The sequence below is a fragment of the Artemia franciscana genome, chromosome 1 (genome assembly GCF_032884065.1).
Source record: "Artemia franciscana chromosome 1, ASM3288406v1, whole genome shotgun sequence".
Taxonomy (NCBI): Eukaryota; Metazoa; Arthropoda; class Branchiopoda; order Anostraca; family Artemiidae; genus Artemia; species Artemia franciscana.
Genome location: NC_088863.1, coordinates 18,374,511 through 18,390,941, shown reverse-complemented (window position 1 = coordinate 18,390,941; position 16,431 = coordinate 18,374,511). Strand labels below are relative to the sequence as shown.

Below are 16,431 nucleotides of genomic sequence, written 5' to 3'. Positions count from 1 at the left end.
GGGTGTAAAGAGGGAGACTTTGAATAGATTGGAATGAAGCAGGAGCATACGCAATTGTATTGGCCTCACGTGGCTTGGTGCTGCAGCGAGTTGTTAGTAGTAGAATTGATGGTATAACAGACTAGATAGCAAAGAAAACTGAACCGCATGAAAAAATGATTAGCGATTTGATTTGAAACCAAAACAAGAGGCTTTTTCTTTTACCGATCTCGCAAAAAGTTCCACTGTAGTGAACACAAATCCTTGCATGATTGCACAGTTTCAAATTAAGATGATTTGATTTGGTGATTTGTGATTGGAATCACGTTTTGATGATGATTGTGATTTGGAATCACAGTTCCAAAAAAAAAAAAAAAATAATTCAGAAAATAACCAACATTAGACCAGGCTGTAATTGCCAAGCATAATACATAATAAAACAATTAATGATTCTGAAGATTAATCTGAAGGATGTTGCATCGATAAAAGATTCAGATATTTGGGCCTAAAACAAACTATGTAAAGTATAGCCCCCCCCCCAACAAAAATATTCTGATCTCTCCTAGATGTCAAACCGTGGTTCTCAGCGCTCAGTTTCTCTGCTTTTTAGCAGCCAAATGCTCTCATTTCGTGAGTGCGTAGGACAAACCCTGATTTGCTGGAAACTTCTAGAAAGTTTTTTGCCAAATTCCTCCACTTATAGATATTTCTGCTACAGTCTGAGGGAGAAATTTAATTCTCTAAATTATTATTATCGTTATTTTGAAATTAATTTCCTTTTTTCGGTTTCAGAATTTATGAGCATAAATAATTTCAATCCAGTAAAGGGAGAAGGTGAGGAAGGCAAACCAGTGATAATGAAGCCTCATGAAAGAATCAAGAGCAGAGAGATGTTCGTTATTAACCATTTCAATTTAATGGCTAGTGATAAAATTTCTTTAGATAGAACTATGCCTGACGTAAGGAAACAAGCGTAAGTAATTTATTTTTGATTTTGTTATTTTAAGTTCTGCTATGTGTGAAAATATGCTAATTATTCAAATACCAATAGTAAATACGATTCATGCTCGCAAGTAGGTCTAAGGAGAAATAAATTATCTTCTCTAAGGATCGTTCCAGGATCTTTCCGTGCAATTTTTTCTTTAACTCTTGAGGATTTCCAAAAAATCCCAACTGTTTCACCTAAAACGCACTTTTTTTTGGAACTGACTCTTCAGCCCCTGGAAAACGTCATTGGTAGCCTCTTAAAGTTCTTATTGCTGTTAAAAGCTTTGGTTTTACTAGTCATCAAAATACTAATTTATCTTAAAACCTATATTGTTCATATAAGTAGGGGAGAGGGTTGCATATGTATTTATTAAATCAAGCTCTTTTCTCCTCTTGTACTTTCCGTTTTAATTTTTTTGACAGCACGGGCATACATATTTAGTACAACCTCTAATGTTCACATTTTGATGGAGCAGTGGACTGGGGTAAAGGAATTTCTATTTAAGTTTCAAGATAGCTGACTATTTAGATAAAATAGTGTGACTACTAAACTTTAAAAAAGGAAAAAAACTAATGACTGTTCGTGCATTCCTTATCTTACATGAAATCATCGGTTTAGAGGTGCAGATTTGACACTTAACATGCGTTGTTTTGTATTGCATATGAAAGTTCTAGCGAAATTTAATGCATACCTTCAAACAGAAGGATTGAGGGAGGGGGGCAGTGGGCTAGCTCAATACTAATATATGACCAACACGTATGTTTCAATATGAATGTGACGCTTAACATTTGTTTTAAATTAATATGTAATTTTACTCCCACCGTTTGGTGTTTTGTCTAGCATATGTAAGCAGGATTCAATACATACCTTGAAACGTGGAGAGGGGGAGTGGGCTGTCTCAATATTTATAGGTAAATATAGTTCAATACAAATGCGGCTTACTGTATAATATGTTGTTTCTGTTGTTGTTGTATGTTGTATATGTTGTTGTTGTATATTATGTATATATGTATATATGTTGGATATATGTCTACAAATGTATATATGTTGTTGTATATTATGTTGTTGTAGTATGTTGTTTCTGGAGTCTGATAGTGCTAAAATTTTCAAAGTCTGCGCAAGGTTGCCTACAGCATAGCCAAATTCTGGGCAAACATATTTCTTTTCAATTGTTTAAAAACATCTGGGGCTGCGAAAGTATTTATTCAGTCGAGATTGATAAAAAAAATGCCTTAAATTCAATTCCGTTAGCATAAATTTTAGAATAGACTGTATATAAAACTACGAGCATTATTTTGGCCCTCTATGACATATACCATGAATGAACGCAATTTTCTAAAAATGTTGGCTACAGTTTTCATATTACATTGTTTAAAAAAGCCCTAGTTTGTTCATATATGTATACGTATTTTTATTTTTTTTTCACTTACAACATCAAAGTTCCTTTGGTTTGATTGACGAGAAGGTTGAGCTCGTCAAGATGTATTTTTTAGTTTTTTTTACTAATAAAAATCATATTAATAATAAATATTAATTTTATAAATAAATATGATATTAATAGTATAATATATTATATAAATATATTCATTATAAATATTTTATGAATATATTTATATATATTCATAAGTAATTTATATAAATATAAACATTTACTATAAATATATTTATATATAAATATAATTATTATACAAATAAATAAATGTTAAATATTAATAAAAAAATGTCAATATCAAAAATGTATGTTTTAGTGATAAAAATCAATGAAACAGGAGTGCAATTAAGACTAGACCTCCACTGCAAGGGAATCCTGAAGTGTTTTAACAACCGAAGCCCATGAGTCACATTCATGGGAGAAACACAAGTGACAGGTTCTGTCAGTTTTGGCACAAAAAAAGTACAGTTGCTACGTACAAAAGTTCATAATTGCTGCACAATACCTAACTAAATGGGTGATTCAATGCCCAGATTATGTCTGGGCTTTGAAAATACAAATTTAATTAGACCTAATGGGTCATTACGGATACAGATGACAAGAATGAAGCCCTTCCCTCACAGAGGCTCTACTGAGCGCTGATACCCTACACTGTAATCGTACCTCTCCTTATGCCTTGTAGAGGAGGGATTCTGTGTGGGATCCCTTAAAGGTTAATTGGAACACATAATCTTACTTCTAGCAAAGTTTCATTGAAATTCTACTATCTTTTTTGGCAGATGTTTTGGTGAAAAAAAATAGGACTTTCTTCCTTGAGATTTCTATCAGATAAACACCTAAAGAGTTCATAGAAGACTTTTCCTCTCTTTCCAGCAACCTTGGCTGTTATCCACCGACTTTTTTTTATTAGAGATCCCAACGACAAGAATTCCGAGCTTCCAATCCCTACAAAGCTCTGGTTAAGTTTCATTGCTAAAAATACATACCTCGAACACTAGTTCTTAGTTCCCACCAAGTTTAGTCGAGATCTGACAATTCCTTCTGCTAGGTGCCCTCATGACGCAAATTTGAGTAACGATACTATTCTGTCCTTCCCTCCTCCACAGAAGTCTGATTGTACCATAACAACTCAAAAATACAGCTAGGATAGAAGCCTTTGTCTCCTATTAAGGTCAGTTATGACTTGACTATACCCTCTAATGTATGTGCAAATTAAATGATTTAAAAAACCCCTCTCTTTCCCCCATCTATTAATTGGCCACATTTGCTCGTTTGTCAGTCTACTTCGTGGCCAAAGCCTTATTTGTATTTGAAGTTTCTGACGGTTCGAGCAAAATAGAAAACTTCATAAATAGACAAACAATGGCTTAGTTTGGGATTGCCAGATTTACCTTTTTGGTATTAATTCCTAGAATCATAAAGAGATACAGTTTTGCTATCCTCGTACTTGAGGAGATAATTTAATGCTACACGGGAGACTGAAGTTACATGATCCATTCGAGATTGACTTTCTGAATGGAAGCAATTTAGTTTTGCTTTTATTTTCTAGTATATAGTAGGCTATAAAAACGAATTGTTTCTATTTTTCAGTTTTCTGGAAACCTACTGGAAAGTTTACTAACTTCAGAAAAATTCTTTTCTGTTTCACGGCATCCATGCTGGAAACTTCCAACTCTTCATTACCAAACTACAGACCGCTGATAAAAAATAATAAATATATAAAGAAAAGCTACAAAAGCAGTGGTGTTGCTCCGCAACATTGCCTATTATGATAGTCTAAATTTTAAAGTGTTAACTAGAATGGATCACAATATTCAACACGCATAAAATGGTTCGATCTGTCTAGATCATCTGACTAACAATTGTCCTATTAATCACTGGATAAAGCATGTGTGAGAACGCCTCTGCCGCAAAAATTGTTCTAATGATCATATTTGGCAAACAAAGGCAACTGCATGAAGATTAGGAACAACCAGAAATAGAATAGTAAGAAAAAGAATAATATTACTGTAATTTACTAATATTACTGCAATTTACAAATGTAACATTATGTTACTGTAGTTTAATATTATATTATAATTATAATTTGTATTATAATTATATTATAATTTAATATTATATTCATGTTATATTATTAATATTATATTGTATTTAATATAATTATAATAATTATATTATAGCTGAAAATTATATAATATTATATTACTTTAATTTACGCTACTGTAATATAATATTAATATAATTTACTAAAATTTAAGCATTAGCTAAAATGATAATGGTATGAGTATGATGATCCATTTTTTTTTTTAGCAAAAATTATTAAGGTAGTTATTTTTTTTTGCTTCAAGAGTGTCAAATTCGCTTTTCTTTAAAACTGCAGTTTTCATTATTTTTACATTTTGAATAACTTAGTATTAAGAAAACCCGTTTCTGTAATTTCTTTTAGTTTAACTTAAAAATTTTCAAGATTGACGCAGTACAGACACTTACACAGCACTCATCACTCAATTTACTGATCAGCCTTCTTTCAACAATCCTAGACTCTGTACACTTTCTTTCCCAGCTCACTCAGTTCTTCACACTCACCCATCGTATGACCCACAGTCTTAATATCTCCACACACAGGGCAAAAGTGAGGACCATCTTGTCCTTACCACCCCACTTAAAAATTTTCCTCTTGCCCCAAGTGGTGAATTATTCGTCCTCAGTTCAATAATGTACTTCAACTCCTCCTTTCTTAAATTTACAATATAACACACCCCTTCACCCAATGGCTCCTTTACCAGCATGTAGATGCACAGAGAATCAGAGCCTTTTGTCATACTGACAAATCCGTTACGTCGAGATGCTAGAGATTCATTCAACTCTGTTAATCCCACACCACCAAGTAGTTCTTAAAGATGAAAACTACTTTCATAGTTGGTTTCTTGTAATTATTACATTATATTGATCACAATATATTTGTGTGACACTATCCTTACAGTGACCAAGGTACCAATTATAAGTTTCTATTCGAGTTAATCTTGCCTACCATATTTTCTTTTGTAATGAAAACTCTCTGAAACAATTTTGGATCCCTCGATCCAGAACCTTAACCTCGTAAACAATTTACGGAAAGTCTTCGTTGGTGGTCGATTCTTAGCTTTTTGTGTCCTAGCATGTTTAACCTTTAGTCTTTTTTACTATATACATTATCAGGACAAGTCTCGGCTTTAATTAATTTATCTCTAGGGTCATAAGTGTGGTAAAACCTGAAATATATTAAATACCTTACTTTTTTTCTGTCTTGATCTTATATTTCCCTGCTGTACTCTGTATAATTTAGTTCTCCGATGCTCGGCTAATATTTAACATTTTTTGGGCCAAGTCTTATTTATAACTCATTGTAATTTATATTTTATAAGGCCAAGAGCATTATAAGTAATCCGTAAAAAGCATGTGAAATCGCTGTATTATTGCTTCTTTTTTCCAATTGTGTCAGCCCTACTTTCACATCCCTTAGTGAACTCCATTTAATCAATTTTTACAATATAGTACATTTTTATCCTGAATATCCAGATTCTTACACTCCAAAATATCATTTTTCTTTCAATTGAAATTTTTCAAGGGCGATTTCCTCTATCAGACCTTAGTAGAAGGGAAGTATGTGAGCAGTCTCTGGTTATGTAGAAAACAGAAGTAAAAAAAAAATGCTTAGTGTTCATGTATTAAGCGAAAATAGGGGCCATTTATGTTTAAACTAATAGTTTTATTGAAAAAAAGCAACAAAAGAATGCACCACTGTGCCTGCACAATTTCGTAGAAGGAAATGGTTGTTTTTATCACTGCAAACTACGAAAATTAAAAAATATTAAAAAGTTTTTACAGTAGTTCTAATATCTTCTGCACTCAAATAATTTTATCTGAAGTTTTTTTATTTCGCTAAAACTTTTGCTATCATAATTTCGTATAATAGCGCAAAAAAGAGTGTTTTTGTGGCACTTGGTATTGACCAAGTGACATATAGCAATCGCAAATTCTGTCGGTCTGTCTGTCGGTTCCGGTTTTGCTACTTTAGGCACTTTAAGGTAAGCTAGGACGATGAAATTTGGCAAGCGTATCAGGGACCGGACCAGATTAAATTAGAAATAGTCGTTTTCCCGATTTGATCATCTGGGGGGGGGGAGTGGGGGCCGGTTAATTCGGAAAAAATAGAAAAAATGAAGTATTTTTAACTTATGAGCGGGTTATGGGATCTTAATGAAATTTGATGTTTGGAGTGATATTGTGTCTCAGAGCTCTTATTTTAAATACCGACTGAATCTGGTGACATTGGGGGGGGGGGGATTTGGGAGGGGGAAATCTAAAAATTGGAAAACACTTAGAGTGGAGGGATCGGGATGAAACTTGGTGGGAAAAATAAGAACAAGTCCCAGATACATGATTGACATAATCGGAACAGATCCACTCTCTTTGGGGTAGTTCGGGGGGGGGGGGGGGGGTAACTCTGAAAAATTAGAAAAAATGAGATATTTTAACTTACGAACGGGTGATCAGATCTCAATGAAATTTGATGTTTAGAAGAATATCGTGTCTTAGAGCTCTTATTTTAAATCCCGACCGGATCTGGTGACATCGGGGGAGGGGAGTTAGGAGGGGAAACCTAAAACTTGGAAAACACTTAGAGTGGAGGGATCGGGATGAAACTTGGTGGGAAAAATAAACACTAGTCCTAGATACATGATTGACGTAAACGGAACGGATCCGCTCTCTTTGGGGTAGTTGGGGTGGAGTATTTCTGAAAAATTAGAAAAAATGAGGTATTTTTAACTTACGAACGGCTGATCGGATCTCAATGAAATTTGATATTTAGAAGGATATCGTGTCTCAAAGCTCTTATTTTAAACCCTGACCGGATCTGGTGACATTGGCGGAATTTTGGGGTGGGGGAACCTAAAATCATGGAAAACGCTTAGATTGGAGGGATCGGGATGAAACTTGGTGGGAAAAATAAGTAGAAGTCTTACATACGTGATTTACATAATTGGAACGGATCCGCTCTATTGGGGGGGGGGGTTAATTCTGAAAAATAAGAACAAATGACGTATTTTTAACTTACGAAGGAGTGATCGGATCTTCATGAAACTTCGTATTTAGAAGGACCTCGTAACTCAGATCTCAATTTAAATCTCAACCGGATCAAGCGTAATTTGGGGGGGGGGGCAGTTGGGGGGGACCGGAAATCTTAGAAAATACTTAAAGCGGTGAGATTAGGATGAAACTGGATGGGAAGAATAGAAACCTGTCTAAGATACCTGACTGACATAACCGGACCGGATCTGCTCTCTTTGGTGGAATTGGGGGGGGGGGTTGTAATTTTGAAAATTGAGGTATTTGTAACTTACGAAAGGGTGACCAGATCTTAATGAAATTTGATATTTAGAAGGATCTTGTGCTTTAAAGTTCTAATTTTAAATTCCGACCAGATCCTGTGACATTGGGGGGAGTTGGAGGGGGAAACCGGAATTCTTGGAAAACGTGAAAATCGGAGTATTTTTATCATACGAATAGATGATCAGATCTTAATGAAATTTGATTTTTAGAAGGAATTCATGTCTCAGAGCTCTTATTTCAAATCCCGACCAGATCTTTTGACATTGGGGGGAGTTGGAGGGGGGACTCTTTGAAAAACACTTGGAGTGGAGGAATCGGGATGAAGCTTGGTGGATAGAATAAACAAATGTCCTTGATACGTGATTGACAGAATCGTACTGGATTCGCTCTCTTTGGGGGAGTTGGGGGAGGGGTTCAGCGATTTGGCAAGTTTGGTGCTTCTCGACGTGCTAGGACGATGAAAATTGATAGGCGTGTCAGGGAGCTGCACAATTTGACTTGATAAAGTCGTTTTCCCAGATTCGACCATCTGGGGGGCTAAAGGGAGAGAAAAAATTAGAAAAAATTAGGTATTTATAACTTACGAGTGGGTGATCGGATCTTAATGAATTTTGATATTTAGAAGGACACCGTGACTCAGAGCTCTTGTTTTAAATCCTGACCGGCATTAAGCCTCTTATTTTCCTTTTTAAATCAATCTATTGATTTATAGAATTTTGTTAGAGCTCATACTATATGATCTCTTGGCTCTTAGCTCTTCTCGCCTCGTCATAAGTGCCATATGAGCTCTTAGCTGTTGTTAGCTTAAAAATTGGCATAAAGAGCGCAATTCCCGCCCATCGAGGAAACAGTGAAGTGATATAAAAAAGGAGTGCAAAACTACGAAAGTTTTGAATCTCAACTCAAAGAAAATATTTATCCTACTCTGGGTCTACGGGTAGTTACCCACCTGTCTGGGTAGTTTACAGCACGTTAGTTTCTCTGTTTTTGCTTTTGTTGGTTTTACTCGTTTTTATTTTCTTTTGTTTTTTATTGGTACTCCGCTCCCCAACTTGTTTGGTGGGTGAGATATAAATTACATTTTTTTTCATTTTTGTTCATTTTTTATTTTTTTTCAGTGAGTATTATATACATTAAAGACAGTGTATATGTCTTCCATAGTAGTGCATTTGAACGGTGATGCCTTTGGGCGTGTTTCCCTTTGATCCTCTGTTTAGTCGAAATAGAAATTATCAAACTTGCCCAGTTTCCCTCGTAGATTGGTTTGATGTATTAACTTGATGACTTTGAGAGCTTGAGTATTTGTCTGGGACGATACTGACATTTACTATCGACAGGGGATATATGCCTAGAATTTAAGGGAAATGAAATTAGAAGATTGTTTGATATACATAAATTACGCGAAAATGCAAAAGCTAAAACATTTACCACATAAGAGTCAGTGGTTATACTGACTTCGCTTTAGTAATTTCCACATGATAATTCAAACTTTCTGACGAACCGTATGTTTTAAAAACGAAATTCGTAATTTACTACAAATATTAATTGTATTTAAAGAGGATAAGAAGGGGGGGGCAGAGCAGGGATACTGTGCTTTTTCTTGTGAAGGAGTTGTTAGTGTTCATTGTAAGTCCTATGGTTACTCTTTGATGCTTGAGCACAATCTTGCTTTAATTGCGATCCTCTACATTGTATGAGCTACAGATTCCATGACTGTTTTTAAAAATGGAATATACTTCAAAGAACTTTAATCCGTTAAAGAGAGAGAGCACTTTAAGAATTAGTTCTCCAGAACTTTTACCCATCCTATAATATTAAACTAGTTTATATAACGCATAAGGTAAAACAATGGTATAAAACGCTTTGCGGATTTACGTTAAAAAAAAATTGAAACGTTCTATGCAATCTAAGTGGTATTTTTGACCGCATAGATGTACTTTAGTCCTCCAGTTGTATATTTTTCGATTTGGTGACAGTATTCTAATGAACTTGTTTATCTACTGATGACGGCCACTGTATATGTGACCGAAATATTCAGAGATGTTTTTGTTTTTTCTCTGTCGAATGAAAGGATGTGTCCCTGTTGAAATGTTATTATTTGTGTATTTAATGTTTTTGGAATAATATTTTCAAGGAATGAGCAAAGGGTCTGACAAAAATGCAATATCTAGGAGTATTAGAACATTTGGAACGGAATTTATGAGGTTTTGTGTTTTGCAGCATTAGTTTTCTTAAAATCAATTGTATTTACTTTCGATGAAAGATTTTATGAAGTCATTTAAAATCAATCTAGCACATATCCATGTCCATATCGCCATATCCTTAATTGGAATTATGAGTAAACTTGACAATCTCTAAGAGTTCTAATATACACATAAACTAAATAATTTTTTTTTTTACTGAAAACGTTATTTGAAAGAATGATGATTACAGTAAGTCTAGATACGCTGGTAAAATAATCTTTTGACCTATAGAGATGGTGTTTTTTCCACACTATAATGACGGGATATTCGAGATCAGAAAGGAATGTCTTATAGAGGCAGACATATTTTGAACTGCAGGCACGAACTCTTATGCCCCTGGTATATTCACAAATACTCCACCCTGATATTTGTTTTATTAGTCTTGTGCATTTACTTCGAATTTTGTGAATGTATAAACATGAATGGAAAACAGCTAGATCCTTTTTTCTAAGAGAAAAAAAAAAAATGGTAAACAACATTTTTCTAGGCCTAACGAACCTTTTTACAGCCCAGAAGACTGTTTCTCCTGTGCTTCTGAAGATTTTCAGTTGTTCTCGATCAATTTAAACTGTTTATAACAAGAAATAAACTTAAATAGTTATAAAAAATATTTAAGAAATAAATATTTTAAGAAAGAAACTACAATTAAAAGCAAATATTGCACCTGTGATACAACTAAGAATGTAAAAATGATAAATAAGTATTCATCAGTGATTTTTAGAAAAAAATTAGATAGGTTTATTGGTTAGTATCGATCTAATGTTGTTACCTTACCTAAGACCATAATTTCTCCCGTACCTTTAGATGCAGAGAAAGCGTCAGTGAGTAGCCTCCAATCTTCCTTCTAGTGGGCTACTACATAGATGTTCTTCCATTCTGGAATGAGACTCGTCTCAAGGGTTCTTCGTGTCACATTAGTGATGGTTATAACCCTGTAATTGTCTTTATTTCTGCTTTACTTTAGCGGAGTTTGACACAGACTCCTCTTTCCCTCGCTATAATCCTGTAAAATAGTTGTTCTTCCATCTTTTCCCCAAGAAATATGAGGTTATCAAAAGAAGTAAAGTGGTGAAAGAGTAAAAAGAAGAAAAAACGAGAAGTTTAAAATGAAGTAAATTTTAGGGTGGAAATTTTATTCTTTTAGGAAATTTTAGGACGTAAATTTTACGATGGAAAAAATGAAGCAAAGCAAATATTTCGACAAGGGCCTCTGCCAAGCTGTTCTTAGTCCTAAAAAAATGTAGAAAACATTGAGGGGGGTATTTTTTGAAAATACTTTTTTTATTTTTCATTAAAGAATATTAAAAGAAGAATCCCTACCCCCTATATTTTGGAAAAAACTCGTTTTTTTCACTGTATGTACAAATCGAAAACAACTGTAATTTTGCTCAATTGGCAGCATTGGCAAAGAAGAACCAACCTTTTCTGTAAACCAGTAGTGTAGAACACTTTTTCTTCCATTTTTTCCAAGAAACCTACGATTTTCAGAAGAAGTAAAGAAGTAAAAAGAAAGAAAAAATTAGAACTTTAAGAAGAAATAAAATTTTAGGATGGGAATTTTAGGCTATAGGATATTTTAGGGTAAAAAAAAATGAAACAAAGCAGATATTTTGAGAAGCAATGTGCTTTGTCAGTTTAAAATACATATGCTGATATTTATTTCTTAAAATCTTAATAATTTTTGATTAATTAAAGTGAAGAAAGTGAAAACATTTAATTTTTTCGGTAAATTGCAAATTATATTCTTTCCTTGTGAAAGCGTAGGGGTTTTGCCCTACTCATGTTAATTTCTGTTCGTTTTGAGTTTGACTCGGTTTTTTATTGTTATATCTGTTCGTTTTGGGTTTCATTTATTTATTGACGTTGATTTTTGATAGTTTTACGCTTGGTAGATTATTTGATTCTCTTTTTGTGCATTTTTGGTTTAATGGAGTTTTTTGCTTTTCTTTGATATGCTTTTTGTGGAAAAAGTTTTTTTTTAGTTAGTTTTTGTTCATTTATATTGACAAAGTCGTTTTCAGGGAAAATGAAAATAATACTTTAAATCTTCTCGGTTTTTCCTTTAAGAATTTATAGTTTGGCCAGCTATTTGTATGCTGGAAAAGTTTTTTCAACAATTTTTAATAACTTTCCCCCTTTTGAAAATCTTGATACAAATAATAGTTTTAATTTAGTTTTTTACCTCCTCTAGTTGACCTGAAAAATAAAACTTGATGCCACTTGCGAAAAATCTATATATGCTCTTTGACAGCTTGGATACAACTTCAATCTTTTGATTTATTTAAATTTTCAGAGTAGAAGTAGTAATAAAAATATAAAAGTTTGAATAAAAGTTTGAACTTAATACCCTCAGTTGTTCTTAGGATATTTCTGAGATGTCTTATTGGCAACCAGCTTACAAACATTGAGTTTTAATTTGATTTCGAAGCAACATTTAGTTTTTAAGCAAAATGGACAAATTGCATAACAGTGGTGGGTTAATCTATACAATAACCCTACAGATATAGTTACTAGACCGTTCTGCTATGCTGAACAAAATGGCTTTTTTAATATTTTGATTTGAAGCATTTGGAAAATTATAAGCTAAAGAGGAGGTTTGAGGTCCCTCCAATCACTTTTGACTCTTAAAAAGGGCGCTAGAAATTTTAATCTTTAATCAAATTAGCTCCTTTAAAATATCAATGATATTGCTAGCTATGATAGAGCAGCGCTGCCTATGATATCGCTTATATGCTCCTTTACCTGCATGCATATAGTTTTTTCGTTTAATTAAAACTCCCCCTGACATTCCTGATAAATTTCAACTTACTGCCCTTAATATCATTAGTTTCAGTAATCGTGGAAGTTGCATTAAAAGTAGAAACATAGTGTCTTCTGACTAGTTTAAAATCCGCTACAACTTACCCTGATAGGTCTGACCTAATAATTTAAGCCGTTATTCATATATTGCTTTGTCACCCTTTTAGCAATCTACATGATCTTAGTTGCGTTTTGATTTAGTTTATCATCCCCCTAAATATTCCTTGAAAGCTTGTGTAGTAGCAATAGTTGTAGTAGCAGTAGTTGTATTAGCAGCAGTATGCACGTAGAACCTTTGATATTTTTTTTTTAATGCCCGCTTCAACACACGATGAAAGTTTCAACTTAATACCATCAACTGTTTCTGAAATATTGCTGATATGTCCTCTTGACAACCTATGTGGGTATAGTGTGTTTCGATTTTGTTCAGAACAGTTTCAATATTGCCCAAAATTTTCGCCTTAATACCCATTGGTTTATTAGCAGTAGTAGTAGCACCAGTAGCCGTCGTAGTAGCAGTAGTAGTAGTAGCAGTAGAATTAACAGTAGTAGTCTTAGCTTTAGTATTAGTAGTAGCAGTAATAATAATAGTAGGACCAGTAGTAGATGTAGGAGTAGAAGCAGTAGCATTATCATGCAAATATTGTCTTTTGGTTAGTTCAACATCCCTCACAACATACCTTGTAAGTTTTAATTACACACATAAAGCTGTTCTTACGATATTGCTGACATGCCCTTTCGGCAACCTGCGTACGAATGACTGTGTAGTGATGCAGCGTACCTTCCCCCTAAAAATTCTAAGCTTCACCTTCATACCCTTAAGTATAGTAGTAATAGTAGTCACAGCAGTATTGTTAGTACTTAACTTAATACAATTAGCCATTGCTGTAACATTGTCAATATGTCCTATTGATAACCAGTATGTTCATATACTTCTTAAAATTTTCATCTTAATGATTTTAGCCTTACAAGTAGTTGCAATAGCAGTAGTAGTTGGAGCAATAGTAATAGTAGTAGTAGAACAAGTAAATGTGGCAGTGGTAGTAGGGGAAGTAGTTGCAATGTTAGTGTTGTATTAGCAAAAGTAGTAGCAGAGTGTTAATAGCGTTAGTAGTATGTACATCTTGTCTTTTGGTCAGTTGAACATTCCTTTCATGATGCTCCGGAATTTGACCTTGACACGGTAACCCATTTAAAAAAAAATTGCTGATATGCATTTTTGACCCCCCTTTTGACGCTTTTTTCATCTCAATGTTCTAAGCCTTACAGGTTGTTGCAATTCAAGTAGTAGTTGCTGTAGTATTAATAAAAGTAGCAGTGGTACTTTTAAAACTAAGAGTATTAGTAGTGACATGCGTATATTACCTGTTTGTCAATTGATCTTCCGCTTTAAGTATTCTCTAAATGTTCCAACTTAATACCCAAATTCATTCTTGAGATACGCCTTTTTGACAATCTGGATGCACATAGTTTGTTTTGATTTGGTTCAAATTTTCCCTCAAAATTTTGTCAAATCTTCACCTTCGTAAGCGGAGCCTTAATTGTACTGGTATTATAGTAGTAGTGGTAGCAGTAGGAACAGTAGTAGCAGTAATAGTGTATTATTATTAGTAGTAGTAACAGCTGTAGCAGCAGTATTAATAGCAGTAGTAGCAGATACATTTTACCTTTTGGTTAACTGAACATCCCACTTATGATGCTCCTGAAGTTTCCTCTTGATACGACAAGCTTTTTTAAAAATATTGCCAGTACGCCCGTATCAGCAATCCGTATGCATATTTTGCGTTGTGATTTAGTTCAATTTTCCCCTCAACATGTCCTCAGATGTTTATTTCAATATCCTCAGCCTTAGTAGTACTTCCTATAGAAATAGCAGCTTTAGGGATAGTAGTTGTAGTAGTAGTTGTGGTAGCAGTAAGAGCAGCGGTAGTTGTAGTAGTAGTAGCGTACAAATATTGCCTTTTTGGTCAATTGATCATCTCCCTTATCATTTCCTGAAAGTTCCAAATTAATACACTCAGTCATTCCGAGTTACGCCCTTTTGACAACCCATAGACATATAACATGTTATGATTTAGTTCAACACTCTCCCTTCAACATTCCCTGAAAGACTGGCCTTAATGTCCTTCGTATTTTGGGAAAGTAGAAGTCTGACATGCATACCTTTTCACAATAACATATACTATTTGTAAACAATGAACATATTGCCTAACTTATAGCCCTTACCTTGAGGCATAGGGGAGGGGGGTGGGTGGACATCCCTAAACGCATAATTACTGAGCCTCTAAAAATACCGAAAAAAATGTTTCATTTGGAAAGTTTTTCTTTTTTGGGAAATGATGGGTGTGGGGGAAGGGAGGGGTGGCTGCTCTCAAATCACGTTGACTTTGAAAAATGGCACTTTAACTTCCATTTTCAAATCAAATGAACCCAATCTGAAGTTTACGTGACATCAAAACCTTATATGCACCCAGGGCATAACTTACAGCCTTTGTTCCAGGGCTTTGAGGGTTGTGTCAACCCTGAATGCTTTGCTATATGCTCTTTGAACTATTTTGAACAAAATGGATATCTCACAATTTCAGTCAGATGCGTTTGGCGAAAAGACGGGTAGTTGGGGTGGGGGGGTTAGATGACCTCCATCAATTTTGACTCATAACAGGGAGCCAAAACTTCCAATTTTCAACCAAATGAGCCACCTCTAAAATTTATACAACCACCCCTTACATAAAAACCTTAAAAGCCCCTGGGCTATAACTCACAACCTTTGCCCCTGGACTCTGGTAGTTTGTATCGACCTCAAAAGCCTTGTTATATGATCCTTGAACGATTTGAATAAAATGGCTGTTTCAAAATTTCTATTGGATGCATATCCGGAAGTCATGACATGTGTGTGGGGGGGGGTGGCTACCCTCTGATCACCTCGACTCTTAAAAAGGACACTAGAACTTCTTATTGCCAATTCATTGAGCCCCCCTCAGAAAAATATAAGACCGTTCTTTCTATAAGAACCTTATATGCCCTCGGGGCATAACTTACAAACCTTTGCCCTGGGGCCTGTGGTGTGGAGGAGGAGGGGGTGTAATACTCGAAGACATGATATATCGACCCTTCAACTACTCTGAACAAAATTGTAATTTCATAATTTTGATTGGATGTTTTTGGGGAAATGCAGGGTGTGAGGGGAAGCCTGATTGCTCCAAGATTAGTTTTGACTCTTAAAAAAGGCATTATAACATCTAATTTCAAATCAAATGAGCCCGTCGGAAGTTTATATGACCACCCATTCCATAAAAACCTTATATGACCGCAGGTCATAACTTAAAAACCTTGCCCCAGGGCTCTCGGGTGGGGTTAGCGTCAACCCTCAAGGCATTATTATATGTCTTTGGACTATTTTGAACAAAGGGGCTATCTGACATTTTCAATCAGATGCGTTTGTTGAAAAGAGGGGTAGCCAGGGGGAGGGGCTAGATACCCTCCATCGCTTTTGACTCTTAAAAGGGAACAAGAACTTCTAGTTTTCATCCAAATGAGCATCCTTTAAAACTTATACAACCACCCATTCCATAAAAACCCTAAATACCGGATTTGTGTCAACCTCAAAAGCCTTGCTA

The 16,431-nt window shown here is 34.6% G+C and overlaps 1 protein-coding gene across 4 annotated transcripts in view; it reads left to right on the top strand.

Moving 5' to 3' along the window:
- The window catches only part of LOC136026521 (polypeptide N-acetylgalactosaminyltransferase 3-like), a 181,954-nt gene that overhangs the window by 31,448 nt on the left and 134,075 nt on the right, over nucleotides 1-16,431 (top strand). For all 4 annotated transcript variants that reach the window (XR_010617328.1, XR_010617329.1, XM_065703175.1 and 1 more), the window contains exon 4: nucleotides 772-952. Coding sequence is in view for 2 of the 4 variants with exons in the window: in XM_065703175.1 (XP_065559247.1) it covers nucleotides 772-952 (181 nt within the window). In the remaining 2 variants the exon portion in view is untranslated. The remainder of the gene's footprint in view (nucleotides 1-771; nucleotides 953-16,431) is intronic.